This window comes from Salvelinus namaycush, chromosome 23 (genome assembly GCF_016432855.1).
Source record: "Salvelinus namaycush isolate Seneca chromosome 23, SaNama_1.0, whole genome shotgun sequence".
Lineage (NCBI taxonomy): Eukaryota > Metazoa > Chordata > Actinopteri > Salmoniformes > Salmonidae > Salvelinus > Salvelinus namaycush.
Genome location: NC_052329.1, coordinates 42,588,801 through 42,605,866, shown reverse-complemented (window position 1 = coordinate 42,605,866; position 17,066 = coordinate 42,588,801). Strand labels below are relative to the sequence as shown.

Below are 17,066 nucleotides of genomic sequence, written 5' to 3'. Positions count from 1 at the left end.
CACCGGAGACCGGTGTTCTATCACTGAGTCCACCCTTCCCACTGTTTCTTCCACCTGCCGTTATCCCCTTCTGATATGCATGCTGTCTCAATAAAAAGTGTAAAAAAGTGTAAAGTCTAAAAAACACCCCCAAAATATATGTTTTTAAATAGGAATAATGACCTTAAATAGGGACTGTTTAAACCTAGAAGGATCTGACTAGTAAATCAGGGTAGTGTTCACTGGGCACCAAATAGAAGAAAACAGACAGAAACAGTGAGGGACCAACACTAATTGTCAAATTTCGTTTTCAATTCCAAAATGCTTTGAAACGGTTTCCGTTGCCTGCCTTAATGAACACAACCCTGAGCTCAGATAGAGAGTTACCTGAAGAGTAGAGAGATCCACATTTGTGTGACAGAATCTACACGGCTGTGTTTCCTTGAAATACCGTATTGGTGACGCTTTTACTGCAAGATACGGATCCAATTTGAAGAATCAAGTTGAAATGGCAAACTCACTACTTGGTGTCTTTGGGTAGTCTTGAAGAACGTCTCCTTATTCTCACTGCCCAGAAACCTGTAGACACAGCCAGGTGGTCATACATAGTATGTACAGTCATACATATGTGTACAGGCTTTGATGTTAAATATTGGATATACTCGTCTGTTGCCTAGATTCCACCTCTCTGTAGCAACACCTGCAACTCAAACACAACACTGTGTTTTTATTTACCATGTATTCGACACCATTTAAGCCTGAATGTACACATCATGCCTTTTCACCTTCAGGTAAAACAGCATGGCCTGAGGGAATAATACTTTAGGATTTTTAACGTACCTTTCCAGTTTGTTGGTGCGAAACTGGCAGGTGTAATAGTCCGGGGGCATGCTGGGCACGTCTTGGCTCATGAGGTTTGGGATTTTTGTTTTCTCTAGCATCCTCTCTGACCAGTTGTAATTTGGTGTGGTTACCATCTGAGGAATATGCAGCACCATTATCTACTTGTGTCTCATTTGTTTAATTTTGTGAACACGTGAGATTAAGCACCCTAAAGCAAGAGTGACCAACCCTCCTCCTGGAGAGCTACTGGGTATAAAGGCTGTTCAGTAGTTCTCCAGAATGAGGGTTGACTAGTGAATTGAAATTCAGTTAATGAACTCAACATTTCTATGTGCATTTTGTCAATTGATTCATTTAATTTCAATTCACTTTGTGAAATGACTGAATTGAAAGCTGAATTGACCCTAATACCAAAGGTCTACATCGCTTGACATGTGACAGGAGAGTAGAAACATAAGAACGGAGTCAACTGACTAACTGACCTGCAGAGGGACCCGGAGACTGATCTCCTCAGCGTAGTAGCAAAGGACACTCCAGGGGGCGCTCAGGAGCACATAGGAGATTTTCTTCTTAGCTTGAAGAACTTCCCGCTAGATGAGGCAAACAGGAAAACAGAAATCACTGACTATGCATGTTTATAAATTGGATACAGCAATGATTTATTTCCACTGATGCTGGACGATAAAACTATTATAATGTAATAAAAAATGTAAAAGTTTCACACTTTTTGCATTGTTGGCATAGTACAATTATATGGTATTATGCATCGATATTATATGTGGTAGCTTGTTGATTCAAGCACCCAGTAGAAAGGGCTAAGTATATGACTTGGAAGACAAGCTCTCTGGAAGCCGTGTAAATATTGATCATGTCTTTCTCTTTCCAGGTGAATCCTGTAGTGTGCAGCTCACATAGGAACCATGACTGGTATGGGAGCAGTTGTTTACCATGGGTGATGTGTCATTTATTGGGGCAGGAGTTTTTCCAGATGACATAACCTGATCAGGAATAACTCTGGGCCCTGGTTATAGGCTATAACTAGGCCTCAGAGTTTTTACTAGTCTGGGCACAAAACTCAGGGCTCTAATAAATGTAAACGACTCTGTCCCTTAGCCCTCGCTCACCATCTCCTGGTCGATGCCGGCTGCTTGAAGTCTGGACAGGAAGTCTTCCCTCCACTTCCTGTGTGAGTCTTGGGTGGCGTGACTTGACTTGTCTTTCTCTGATGCGCCATCCTTCAACACAGCTAAACTCTCCTCCCAAACTAACACAAAGTCTGCGGGACCCAGGTGTATACATGGTATTAACATGTGCAGATATATAAAATGAACATTGTAATTACCAATAAGGCTTAGCCTCTGCTCAGCAAACTTATATTCTCCATAGGCTCTGCTCAGCATCTTTCTCTGAAGCACCATCCTTCAACACAGCCAAATTCTCCTCCTAAATTAAACACAAATTCTGTGGGACCCAGGTATATTCGTCATATAAACATGTGCATACTGTACATATACCCCTTCATGCAGTGTACAATTAGCATTGTAATTACCAATAGGGCTTAGTCTCGGCTCAGCAAACAGTCAATCCATTTGTTGAAAGATTTTCAAGCAAGTATATTAATATTTGCACACAAAAATATGCACATTCTATTATCAGCGGTGTTTACATCAAGCTGGCTTGTTGCGAATGCAAAGCTGTTCATAATGACGTAGTGCACATGAAAAACACTTTGTTGTATAACATTTCATTTACCCAATGAAAAACAGAAGGTCTATGTGTTTCCATCCCATATTTAACTCTGTTGATAGTTTTCCCACAAAAAGTGTTGCAACAAACAGTAAATGTGGCCATTATGCTCTTTGCACATGTGCTCTAGCCAACAGCTCGCAGACACAGTCTAGAGGGTACATGATGATGTTATGGATAGGAGCGAGATCCTTTTTATTTGTCAAGCACTGATCATCATCTCACCAGAATACAATATTTATAGGAAATTAGCATCAAGCTCATCACTGTGCACTCTCACCACCATGTGAAGTTCTAAGTAAGTTATTAGATCTGTAGCCTAATAAAACTGTGCATGCTTTTCTAAGTCTCAGTGGGCGTGGTGAGCACACAACATATTGTTATTCTGTCAACAATTGTACCAAAACATTGCTTACACTGCCATTTGTCACATGATATAAAAAGAATACTACAGACACATGACAAAATAACAGTCAGATGATATCAGCTGGTAGCATATTGGTTTTATAATTGCCACTTGTAATAGTCTGTTGTATAGTGTCACACCCTGATCTGTTTCACCTGTCTTTGTACTTGTCTCCACCCCCTTCCAGGTGTCGCCAATCTTCCCCATTATCCCCAGTGTATTTATACCTGTGTTCTCGGTTTGTCTGTTGCCAGTTTGTTTTGTTTTGTGAAACCTACCAGCGGTTTCCCCTTGCGCATGTCTGTTCTTGTTTTCCCGGTTTTGACCATTCTGCCTAAGCTGATCCTGCCTGCCGTTCTGTACCTTGCCACACCACACTGGATTATTGACCCTTGCCTGCTCTGACACTGAGACTGCCTGCAGTTCTGGACCTTTTGCACCCTATCTGGATTACTGACCTCTGCCGTCCCTTGTACTAGTAATAAACGTTTGTGACCTCGACACATCTGGGTCTTACCTGAAACGTGATAGTATAGCAATGCTAAGTTAAAATGTGTGCTCTGTCATTTGTTGAGTTGTCCCAGCAAGTCAACAAAGATTTAGGTAAACACAAGGATCTCTAAAAAGGAAGATGGGTGATTCATCTCTTCTGTCCAATGGTCTAAAGTACTTCATAAAAAATAATTTAAAGTACTACTTAAGTAGTTTTTTGGGGTATCTGTACTTTATTATTGATATTTTTGACAATATTTACTTTTACTTCACTACACTCCTAAAGAACATATGTACTTTTTACTCCCATATATGTCCCCTGACACCTACTCTTTATATTTAGAATGCTCAGGCAGTACAGAAAAATTGTCCCATTCACACACCTATCAATATAACAAGTTGTAATTCTTACTTCTTCTGATCTGGTGGACTCACTAAATGCAAATACTGCCTTTGTAAATTATTTGTTTTTAAACTGTGCTGTCTGGTCTGCTTAATATATGGGAATTTGATGTACAGAATTCACTTTTACTCAAGTATGACAATTGAGTACTTTTTCCACCCCTGTACATAAGTAAATGCAAAACCAGATATTTTTTTACTTTTACTCAAGTAGTATTTTACTGGGTGACTTTTACATGAGTCATTTTCTATTAAGGTATCTTTTTCTTTTACTCAAGTATCACAATTTAGTACTTTTTACACCACTGCTTCTGTCCCTGACCATCACGATTTAAACTTATACTCTCTAACCTTGTTATTTATTGAAATATGTTACCTAATTATTTTGTAGCCATTAGTTCAGTGGCTGGTTGACAAATTTCATAGAAATTATGCAATTGATGATTCGAAAAAATCCAGCCTTTTAGCAATTGAACCATCGCTGATGCTCTTGACAACCCTCAGCAGCCACTAACCAATACATATTTCAGAATCATATATTGCATTCCATTGGAATTATTAGAAATCAGTGAACGCTTTTAGAACATTTTAAGTGTTTTTTCATGTAATATATTTAAAACGGCTACAAAACTCAGCAATTCAAGCAGCTTTTTTGGCATATTTTTATCACTCTTCTGGTAATATTGAGCTAAATATGTATATGTATGACATACTTGGGCCATCATTTTGGGTTGTCCTCATTGTAACACACATGTTAAGCCATTATCGGTCGTTACACCAATTATTTATTTCGGTTTTGACCATGCAAAATCAATGCAGGTCCTTCCCATTCTAATTGTTTCATACCATAATATGTTGTATTATGAAGTTAATAACATATCAAATTGCCTTAGTTAGAGAAGATTGTTCCCTGATAATACAAACCCACATGTAATACCCTGATCCTGTTTGCCGTACTAACCTGCTTAGGGGCCATAACATATATGTGAAATGTGGCCCTCTGGCCCATGGACTAATTAGTAGGGAAATGCAAAACTGACCTAAGATCAGCGTCTAGGGCCAACTTCACCCTAAACCCAGTGAGGACAAAGGAAAGGACACCAGGAATGGAAGAAATGTACCTAGCGGGCAAACATTCTGTGTACAACCATTGCAACCAGTTTTTTCCAATCGTTTTTTAAATCCATCCTTACGTCATCTCATTCCATCAGTATACTCACCGATGCGAGTGATGCCATCGCTGAACACATTTTTGTCCCCAGAGCTGACCTGAGACATCTGTGAACATGAAACGTTGATCTATTATCAATGTATCCACTTAAGATTGTTCCTAACCAACATCCTCTCTCCCCTTAGTTATAGTGTTGTTGCCGTTCGACTAATGCTCTCTGACTTCCTGTCCTTGTAATCAGAGTCACTGATTAATGTCCCAACACCATAACAGGAGACTAGCATGGGCGGGTGTTGACATAACATAATGTTTTCCACACACACACACACACACACACACACACACACACACACACACACACACACACACACACACACACACACACACACACACACACACACACACACACACACACACACACACACACACACACACACACACCATAACTCTGAGTGTTTAAATATGATGAAACAATATACTTTCATGATTACCCCAGTATCCATGCTCCCGTAGTTGTGGTCTGCAGTATTAGTCATGGCAATGAGAGTGGTGATGTCCTCTCGCTCCTCTCCCCTCTTCCTCATGGTCCCTCAGTAGGCTGTCTGGCTGCAGGCCTGCTCCACATAAAGTACCCTCATGTTCCATTGGTGTGAACAAGCTCCCAGAGCAAGCAAGATGCCAGGGGACTCAGCACAATATGCCCTCTCATCAAAACACACAACATGAAACTCATACAGCAAAACAGCCAAGTCCTAATTGTTCCCATCACTGTATGTCCAATTTAAATGACTTTACATCCCAAGTTATTGTATGTCTGTAAGTAACACGATTATGCCTGATTATGCCATCATTAGCTGCATTAATGTACAGTGGCAGAGGAATTCGCCTCAGTAGCTAGACAGTGACCATTTGAAGGTATACAGCTCAAACATCTCAGTCATGGGGCTGTGTCCCTAATGACACACTATCCCCCATATAGAGCATTACTGTGCACTATATATGGAATAGGGTGCCATTTGATACAAAATCATGTTTTCATATTAACTCAATTGAGGCCATTAAGAGTAGCAAATTAAGTTGGGGTTCAGAGAACATGGCCTCTTAACAGCAACGTCTCACCACAAATTTCACAGAATTCCTGCAGTCGGTGAGGACCAACTGACATTGAGTAATGAGAAAACCCTGAGGCCTCAAATGTGTCTATTCACAATCTAGTCAAATAAACCGGTCAGGAGGTTTGCTATGTGGCACTGGAGTGTGGCTGCATGTTTCACCTCACACTGTTGGATATGAGCCATGCAGATAGCCCTCCATTCGGGTTCTGACTCGCAGCAATGGCTCTACTGTATACAGGGCCAGCTGTAGGGCAGAATGGTATCATGCACTTGCAATAGGGCTCAATTCAATCTAACCCGCATTACGGTGTTAATGCAGTTGTTTTTACGCCATGGTTAAATAAAATCACAGATTGGTTTTGGGTGCTATGAAAACCTACTACTACTAGTGCTACTGCTGCTGCTGGTGTGTGTTCAGACAGTAGTTCGTACATGTAGACACTGCGTAAACATATGTCAGGTTGGACCGAATCCCAGCCTTAGGCCCTGAACAACTCTTTCCTGTGACTAATTTATTTACTTTTCTTTCTTTGGAAACACTTAACTAGGTTCAGGAATCGTTTTTTAAATCCATCCTAAGGAATTGCAACATTTACCTGGAGCTAACTCTACAAATAGCACTGCTGGGTGATTTGAAAAGTCATAGTCAATCGATCAATAATATAATAATAATTAATAATAATAATTTACAATCTGTAGAAACTATGATATTAGATAGGTTCAGAACTTTTGTGAAATGTCACAACACAATTGAAAAATATATGGCAAATAGAAAAACTGGATGGTGTTAAGAGATATACTCAGCAATAAAATAAACTTAAAAAGATAATTCGTAGAAATCCAAATAACTTCACAGATCTTCATTGTAAAGGGTTTAAACATTGTTTCCCATGCTTGTTCAATGAACCATAATCAATTAATGAACATGCACCTGTGGAACGGTCATTAAGACACTAACAGCTTACAGACGGTAGGCAATTAAGGTCACAGTCATGAAAACTTAGGACACTAAAGAAGCCTTTCTACTGACTCTGAAAAACACCAAAAAAAAAGATGCCCAGGGTCCCTGCTCATCTGCGTGAACGTGCCATAGGCATGCTGCAAGGAGGAATGAGGACTGCAGATGTGGCCAGGGCAATAAATTGCGATGTCCGTACTGTGAGACCACTAAGACAGCGCTACAGGGAGGCAGGACGGACACCTGATCGTCCTCGCAGTGGCAGACCACGTGTAACACCTGCACAGGATCGGTACATCACACCTGAGGTGACATCACCGGCAACAACGTCGCCTATGGGCACAAACCCACCATCGCTGGACCAGACAGGACTGGCAAAAAGTGCTCTTCACTGACGAGTCGTGGTTTTGTCTCACCAGGGGAGATGGTCGAATTCACGTTTATCGTCCAAGGAATGAGCGTTACACCGAGGCCTGTACTCTGGAGAGGGATCGATTTGGAGGTGGAGGGTCCGTCATGGTCTGGGGCGGTGTGTCACAGCATCATCGGACTGAGCTTGTTGTCATTGCAGGCAATCTCAACGCTGTGCATTACAGGGAAGACATCCTCCTCCCTCATGTGGTACCCTTCCTGCAGGCTCATCCTGACATGACCCTCCAGCATGACAATGCCACCAGCCATACTGCTTGTTCTGTGAGTGATTTCCTGCAAGACAGGAATGTCAGTGTTCTGCATTGGCCAGCGAAGAGCCCGGATCTCAATCCCATTGAGCACGTCTGGGACCTGTTGGATCGGATCCCCCCAGAAATGTCCGGGAACTCGCAGGTGCCTTGGTGGAAGAGTGGGGTAACATCTCACAGCAAGAATGGGCAAATCTGGTGCAGTCCATGAGGAGGAGATGCACTGCAGTACTTAACCTCTCTGGTATCATTGGGACGCTAGCGTGCCACCTCGACAACAGCCAGTGAAATTGCAGGGCGCCAAATTCAACCAACAGAAATCCCATAATTAAAATTCCTCAAACATACAAGTATTATACACCATTTTAAAGATACATTTCTTGTTAATCCAACCACAGTGTCCGATTTCAAAAAGGCTTTACGGCGAAAGCACACCATGTGATTATGTTAGGACAGCGCCTAGCCACCAGAAACCATATAGACATTTCACAGCCAAGGAGAGGACTCACAAAAGTCAGAAATAGCGATTAAATGAATCACTAACCTCTGATGATCTTCATATGGTGGCACTCCCAGGACTCCATGTTACACATTAAATGTTTGTTTTGTTCGATAATGTCCCTCTTTATGTCCAAAAACCTCAGTTTAAATTGGCGCGTTATGTTCAGTAATGCATTGTCTCAAATAACATCCGGTGAAATTTTAGAGAGCCAAATCAAATTACAGAAATACTCATCATAAACATTGATGAAAGATACAAGTGTTATACATAGGATTAAATATACAGTTCTTGTTAATCCAGCCGCTGTGTCAGATTTCAATAAGGTTTTACGGCGAAAGCACACCATGCGATTATGTTAGGACAGCGCCTAGCCACAAAACACCATACAGACATTTTGCAGCCAAGGAGAGGACTCCTATTATTATTGGATAGAAAACACTCTGAAGTTTCTAAAACTGTTTGAATTATGTCTGTGAGTATAACAGAACTGATATGGCAGGCAAAAACCTGAGAAAAAAATCCAAACAGGAAGTGGAAAGATCCTATTGAAATCACAGCAAGATATGGATGAGTTTGCACTTCCTACGGCTTCCACTAGATGTCAACAGTCTGTAGAACCTTGTCTGATGCCTCTACTGTGAAGGGGGGCCAAACGAGAGGGGAATTAGTCAGGTCTGCCATGACCTGACCATGCGCATTCACATGAGGGAGCTCTGTTCCATCGCTCATCTGAAGTCAATGTAATTCTCCGGTTGGAAGGTTATTCAAGATTTATGTTAAAAACATTCTAAAGATTGATTCAATACATCGTTTGACATGTTTCTACTGACTGTTACGGAACTTTTGGACATTTCGTCAGGTTTTAGTGAACGTGCTTCCTGACATTGGATTTGTTTACCAAACACGCTACAAAAATAGCTATTTGGACATAAAAAATGGACATTACCTAACAAAACGAATATTCTTGTGGAAGTGGGAGTCCTGGGAGTGCATTCCGACGAAGATCAGCAAAGGTAAGTGAAGCTTTATAATGCTTTTTATGAGTTTTGTTGACTGCACAATTTGGCGGGTAACTGTATGGCTTGCTTTTGTGGCTGAATGCTGTTTTCAGATTATTGAATATTGTGTTTTGCCGTAAAGATTTTTGAAATCTGACACAGTGGTTGCATTAAGAACAAGTGTATCTTTAATTCTATGTAAAACATGTATCTTTCATCAAAGTTTATGATGAGTATTTCTGTTATTTGACGTGGCTCTCTGCAATTTCTCCGGATATTTTGGAGCCATTTCTGAACATGGCGCCAATGTAAACTGAGGTTTTTGGATATAAATATGAACTTAATCGACCAAGACATATATGTATTGTGTACCATGAAGTCCTATGAGTGTCATCTAAAGAAGATCATCAAAGGTTAGTGATTAATTTTATCTCTATTTGTGCTTTTTGTGACTCCTCTCTTTGGCTGGAAAAATGGCAGAATTTTTCTGTGAGTTGGTGGTGACCTAACATAATCGTTTGTGGTGCTTTTGCTGAAAAGCCTATTTGAAATCGGACACTTTGGTGGGATTAACAACAATATTACCTTTAAAATGGTATAAGATACATGTATGTTTGAAGAATTTTAATTATGAGATTTCTGTTGTTTGAATTTGGCGCCCTGCACTTTCACTGGCTGTTGTCATATCATCCCGTTAATGGGATTGCAGCCATAAGAAGTTAAATGAATCACTTACCTTTGATGATCTTCATCTGGTGGCACTCCCAGGACTCCATGTTACACAATAAATGTTCGTTTTGTTCGATAATGTCCCTCTTTATGTCCAAAAACCTCTTTTGTTGGTGCGTTTAGTTCAGTAATCCAAAGGCACAAAGCGCACTCTCAACACCCAGACGAAAAGTCAAAAAAGTATAATAAAAGTTAGTAGAAACATGTCAAACGATATTTAAAATCAATCCTCGGGTTGTTTTTGTCATAAATAATCAATAATATTTCATCCGGACAAAAGCTTCGTCAATAGAAAAGGAGAAACAAGAAAGGTGCGCTGGCTTCATGTCTGGAAATTTCCACTGTCCACTCATTGAAAGTGCTGTATCTCCCTCATTTTTTTGAGTAAAAGCCTGAAACAATGCCTAAAGACTGGCCACATGTAGAAGAAGCCATAGAGATTGTGAACTGGGTCCTAAGTCTTTGTATGGTGGATAGGCTTTCAATGGAAAAACAGCCTTTCAAAATAATAGTACTTCCTGGATGGATTTTCCTCAGGTTTTCGCCTGCCATATCAGTTCTGTTATACTCACAGACATTATTTTAACAGTTTTGGAAACGTTAGAGTGTTTTCTATCCAGATCTACCAATTATTTGCATATCCTAGCTTCTGGGCCTGAGTAGCAGGCAGTTTAATTTGGGCACACTTTTCATCCAAAATTCCGAATGCTGCCCCCTACCCTAGTGAAGTTAATGCAGCTGGAGGCCACACCAGATACTGAATGTTACTTTTGATTTTTTTTTAAGGGGTGGATCAGCTTAATATTGGGAAAAGATTGTAGCTTCCATCCCCCATATATTTATTTTGTAAATATATCCATGTACATACACATATGCGTACATATACACATATATACATACACATACCTATATACATTTACATTTACATTTAAGTCATTTAGCAGACGCTCTTATCCAGAGCGACTTACAAATTGGTGCATTCACCTCATGATATCCAGTGGAACAGCCACTTTACAATAGTGCATCTAAATCTTTTAAGGGGGGGGGGGGGGGGGGGTTAGAAGGATTACTTTATCCTATCCTAGGTATTCCTATATAGACATACATACTTTTTTTTAGAACATATCTTTATTATTCCCAGCAAAACCCTACCACCCTTCCCCGAATTGCAGTAAACGAATAAACAATAATACTTAGGCTTCTATCTTCAGTATATACATCTTATACACATTTTGCAGACACAATCTATTTTACAATAGTTATATTTTGTTTGTTTTTAGTCCTTTCTCTATTTCTGATGTCCATCCAGTTAGATTTCTATTTGTAACTGTGCTATTTCACAAAATTTCAGAACCTAAATACATTTTACAGACCCCGTATGTTTTACATTGGTTATCTTGTTATTAGTCCCAACCTTCAGCTCCATTCAACCCCTCCCATCTATCTCTCAATACCCTCCATTTTGGATTTCTATTTTCCATATATTGCTACGATGCTTCACAAAAGTACTGAACCTTTCTATTCGCATAGCTTATACAGATTGTAAATTAAAAATAAGCATTTCTGCTAAAATAATTATTATATTATTGATTGATTGACTATGCCTTTTTTAAATCACCCAGTATTGCTATCTGCAGCGTAAGTTCTAGACAAATGTTGCAATTCTTCAGCCATTCCTGGACCTGTGACCAAAAACGAGCTACATATGGACAATACCAAAAAAAATGATCTAATGACTCTGCCCCCTCACAGCAAAATCTGCAGAGCTGGGAAGATTGTATCCCCCGTATATATAACATTCTGTTGGTTGCAAGAATTTTGTATAGTAATTTAAATTGAAAAATTCAACATTTTGAATCCTGAGTTGTTTTGCATATCAATTCATAAACCATGTGCCATGGAATGGGTACATCGAAAATCTCTTCCCAACTATTTTGCAATTTATATGGCACAGCTGTCAGTTTTTTGGTCCTTAAATGAAATTGGTGTATGTTTTTATTTATCACACTTTTCTTTAACCATTTATGTTCTTTAATACAGGGCCGACATACAAGTTCCTTACTTTTTTCCCCTTCTACTTGCCTCTTCCATTTTTGTGGTAATGCTGCAATTAGTTGGTTGTAATTTTGGGTAGAGCAGACATTTCCATATGTCTGTGTTAGCTGCATGTGTGACATAACTCCACCAGTCCTATTTCTTCAAAAAATACTTTTTTTTAAATCAATTAGTATATTTGAGTTTACCACAATATTTGTTGTATTATTTGTTCTGTCTTTTCAGGTGGATTAAACTGAAATTGCAACTAACTTTCTAAGGCTTGTTTAAAAAATAACGATATTTTGGAGATGATTTCCTTTTCAAACAACCGAAAGTGAGCAGGTGTAATCTGAATAAAGGGAAAAGGGCCATTCTTGAACATAGGATGAGAAATTTCTACCAATTTACTAGAGAACAAGTTTGGATTTAAGTATAACTTTTGTATGACTGATGCCTTTAGTGAGAGGTCTAATGCTTTAATTTTTTATAATTTCTGCCCTCCGAATTCATATTCGTTATATAAATAGGCCTTTTAATTTAGCCTGGTTTGCCATTCACAATCAAATTGAATCTTTTTTGTTCATATAATTTAAAAAGCAGGTAACTAATGTGTAGGCAAAACCATAAGCAAATAGGTAAACTGATATAACTAAAGAGTTAATCAGGGTAATTTTTCCACAAATAGACAGGTATTTTCCTTTCCATGGTAGCAAGATCTTATCTATTTTTGCTACATTTCTATAAAAACGTTTTGGAGTGAGATTATTTCTTTCTTTTGGGATTTGTATACCGAGTATGTCCATCTCCGTCAGACCATTTAATTGGTAAACTACACGGTAATGTGAAATTAGCATTTTTTTTGTGATCCAATACGTAATATAGTAAGTACACTTGTCATAATTTGGTTTTAATCCAGAAAGGATAGCAAAGGTATCTAGATCCTCTATGAGGCTGTGGAGAGATTCTAGTTGTGGTTTTAAAAGAAAACATGAATCATCAGCGTTAAATGACACCTTAGTTTTTAAGCCCCGGATTTCTAATCCCTTAATATTATTGTTTGATCTAATTTTAACAGCTAACATTTGGATAGTAATAATAAATATATATGCCGATAGTGGACAACCTTGTTTTACTGAAGCGCTGTAAGGAGGAACTCTCTAACTACAGATTCAGGAACTTCTCCTTCTTTCTCTTTGATACCTGTAAGTACCAGATTCTCTCTCATAGATCTAGTCTGTATGTCAAGTAAGGCTTCTCTCAGAACGGTGTTCTCCTTTTTAAGTTCATTCACTTCGATTTCAATCTTATTGACTGTCACTTTTAGCTTGTTTGTTTCCTTCTCCAATGTCGCAGCTTTTTCATCACTCATCTCGAGGCTTGCCTTCAACTCTTTTATATCCTTACTAATTCAAGTATACCCAGTTTGTCATTTATTGATTTTAACAGATCGGTTTCGACCTTTACCATTCCCGGTGGTGAAAATATTAAATAGTCTGTGTCTGTAGAAGAGTCACGTTTTCTTTTTGAAATCGGTTCCCCTGTCTTACTCTCCGTCATGTTTGGGTGTTGCTTGTTTTCATAATATTTGTCGATAAATTTCTCTAGTCTTAAGATTTGTTTGGTGTTATTATCCAGATTGAAGGTTATCACCCACCAGATTGTGTAGTGCTAATATTTAGTCTAACTTGCCGATATTGAATATTACGTTTTTATCTTGAGGTGCTCTACATAACTACGTTCAGTCCGCCATTACCTGTCTCAGTCCCGCCTTTGTTCAGGGACACATTATTCAATTTCTGTTAGTCACAAGTCTGTGGAACTTGTTCTGTTTATGTCTCAGTTGTTGAATCTTGTTATGTTCGTACAAGTATTATGTTAAGTTTGCTGAAAATAAATGCAGTTGACAGTGAGAGGACATTTATTTTTTTGCTGAGTTTAGATGGGAGCGGTTGAGTCTAGCTGAAGGGTGGGACTAAAAACAACAATATAATTAATGAAAAATATACTGGGTCCGTAAAATGTATATATATAGGTTCAGATCTTTTGTGAAAACAGCACAGTTAAAAATACATGGCAAAAACAAAACTGAATAGTCTTCAGAGATAGATTGTATAGGTTGGGGGTAGCTGAAGGACGGGATATAAAAACAAAAAAAATATAATTTATTTTACAATAGTTTTGTCCGTAAAATGTATTTAGTATGTATAAGCTGGAAGTAGAAGTTAAAGTGTTGTTGTCCATCAGTTTACTCCAATTAGGGGAGGGGTGGTAGTGTTATGGTAACATAATAAAGGAAAATATATTTGTAAAAATGTATATGCAGTACTTCACCAACACTTTTTTGGTTACTACATGATTCCATATGTGTTATTTCATAGTTTTGATGTCTTCACTATTATTCTACAATGTAGAAAATAGTACAAACAAAGTAAAACCCTTGAATTAGTAGCTGTGTCCAAACTGACTGGTACTGTATATTTACAAAAAATTATAATGGAAGCTACAATCTGCAATATTAAAGCTGATCTACACCTAAAATAAATAAAAAACAGTTAACTAGCCTGCAGATGGAATATGATGCAATTATAATACATTGTAAGACCTGTCTTGAGCATGTATCACCCTAATGTATTATAATCATCTCATAATGAACCTGACTAAATACGTTCTCGCTCTCTCCAGGATATGCTCTCAACATGAACTATTATTAATTTACACTGTCTTCCCTTCTCTTATTCCTCTCGTTTCGAGCTCACCTGTGTTCATCCAGTTTCACCGTTATGGCGCACACCCAGGTTAGAACCGTCACTGAATCACCATCAGAGGAGTCCCTCCTCAGTCCAGATACTATAGATAGGAAGAAAGGATATCCTCAGAAGTCCTACTCTGTTCGTGGTCTTCCCAGACTAAAAGGCTTGGTCCGTGTGGTGTCTCTCCAACAGCAACTAATGTTCTGTACTCCTTTCCTGTAGTAGTTGTTACTAACTTCCCTAACTGTCGCTACTGCCAGAGGCACCTGCAGGATACAGCACTCAGGCATGCACATCCGGGCAGGACAGATAAGAGACGAGGGAAGGAGGGAGGGAAGAAAAGTTAGCGAGGAAGGGAGTGAGAGAGAGAGAGCGGAAAGGAGGAGAGGCTTTTGTTTGCTGTGAAGGTGGAGCTCCTTTCACCTAATTTCACCCTTACAACCCCTGAGACATACGTGCAGACACACACACACACACACACACACACACACACACACACACACACACACACACACACACACACACACACACACACACACACACACACACACACACACACACACACACACACACCAGATGCACGCAATAGTTGATCTTTTCAAAATGATTCATTTTTTATGAGGAAATACATACATTTGCATTGGTCAAGTTGATCGATCTTGTCTTCACAGGTTAAATATGAGTTTTACAGACTTAATATAACTTCTGATGTATATACTTTTAAAATGATTTTGACTGTTATTCTACATGAACAAATGAGAACTTCCAGAATTACTGTTGGTGTGTGGCAATGGAAAAAATTATAACTGGAATTAGAATTTCAGTTTACTTCCTGAATTTACTGAAATAAAAAGCAATTGACCCCTATGTTGATGGCTAGGCATGATTCTTAAATTCCACATCCATATACTAACTACCTCACTCTACTGCACTCTAGTGGTGTAGGCTCCTCCTTTGTATTTTCCCAATCTAGACATGAGGGATGCTACTGATGAAGGAGACGTTGTGAAATATATTGGCTCTGCTGACCGACCAGCTTCGGGGCAAGTCCATATCCATTCAGTTAATCCAGGACATAACTGAAATTCCAATAAAAAAATATAATGCCTTACTATTTCTTATAAGCATGTATGAGCTTTTATGAAGTGTTACTGACATATGTTTAACATAACCTCCTTCCCATGCTCTAACAATATAATGAATACGATGTTTTCAGTCTATATGCTGTAGTGAATGAGTTAGGGTAAGATACTTTTATACTTATGTTAAACAATCACGGAGACATAAGAAAATTACCACTTTTATAATATATGCAGTGCATTTGGAAAGTATTCAGACCCCTTTCCCACATTTTATTATGTTACAACCTTACTCGAAAATGGATTAAATAAAAAAAATGTTCCTCAATCTACACACAATACGCCATAATGACAAAGCGAAAACAGGTTTATTTACATAAGTATTCAGACCCTTTGCTATGACACTCGAAATTGAGTTCTGGTGCATCAGACGTGCGACCTGTTCACCGGATGTGCTACCTGTCCCAGACCTGCTGTTTTCAACTCTCTAGAGACAGCAGGAGCGGTAAAGATACTCTCAATGATCGGCTATGAAAAGCCAACTGACATTTACTCCTGAGGTTCTGACTTGTTGCACCCTCGACAACTACTGTGATTATTATTATTTGACCATGCTGGTCATTTAAGAACATTTGAACATCTTGGCCATGTTCTGTTATAATCTCCACCCGGCACAGCCAGAAGAGGACTGGCCACCCCTCATAGCCTGGTTCCTCTCTAGGTTTCTTCCTAGGTTTTGGCCTTTCTAGGGAGTTTTTCCTAGCCACCGTGCTTCTACACCTGCATTGCTTGCTGTTTGGGGTTTTAGGCTGGGTTTGATTTGATTTGATCCTGTTTTTTATATTTTTATTTCACCTTTATTTAACCAGGTAGGCTAGTTGAGAACAAGTTCTCATTTACAACTACGACCTGGCAAAGATAAAGTAAAGCAGTGCGACAAAAAACAACAACACAGAGTTACACACTGGATAAACAAAAGTACAGTCAATAACAATAGAAAAATCTATATACAGCGTGTGCAAATGGAGTAAGGAGGTAAGGCAATAAATAGGCCATAGTACCGAAGTAATTACAATGTAGCAAATTAACACTGGAGTGATAGATGTGCAGATGATGATGTGCAAGTAGAAATACTGGTGTGCAAAAGAGCAAAAAAAGTCAATAAAAACAATATGGGGA

At 38.9% G+C, this 17,066-nt stretch overlaps 1 protein-coding gene across 1 annotated transcript in view; it reads right to left on the bottom strand.

Annotated features, from left to right (window-relative positions):
- The window catches only part of ano7 (anoctamin 7), a 48,215-nt gene extending 42,592 nt beyond the window's left edge, over nt 1–5,623 (bottom strand). Inside the window, exons 1-6 of the mRNA XM_038961895.1 lie at nt 5,531–5,623; nt 5,089–5,146; nt 1,947–2,098; nt 1,305–1,412; nt 820–956; nt 501–558 (exon numbers count right to left, since the gene is read on the bottom strand). Of these exons, the coding sequence (XP_038817823.1) occupies nt 501–558; nt 820–956; nt 1,305–1,412; nt 1,947–2,098; nt 5,089–5,146; nt 5,531–5,623 (606 nt within the window). The remainder of the gene's footprint in view (nt 1–500; nt 559–819; nt 957–1,304; nt 1,413–1,946; nt 2,099–5,088; nt 5,147–5,530) is intronic.
- Between the last annotated feature and the right edge of the window lie 11,443 nt (nt 5,624–17,066).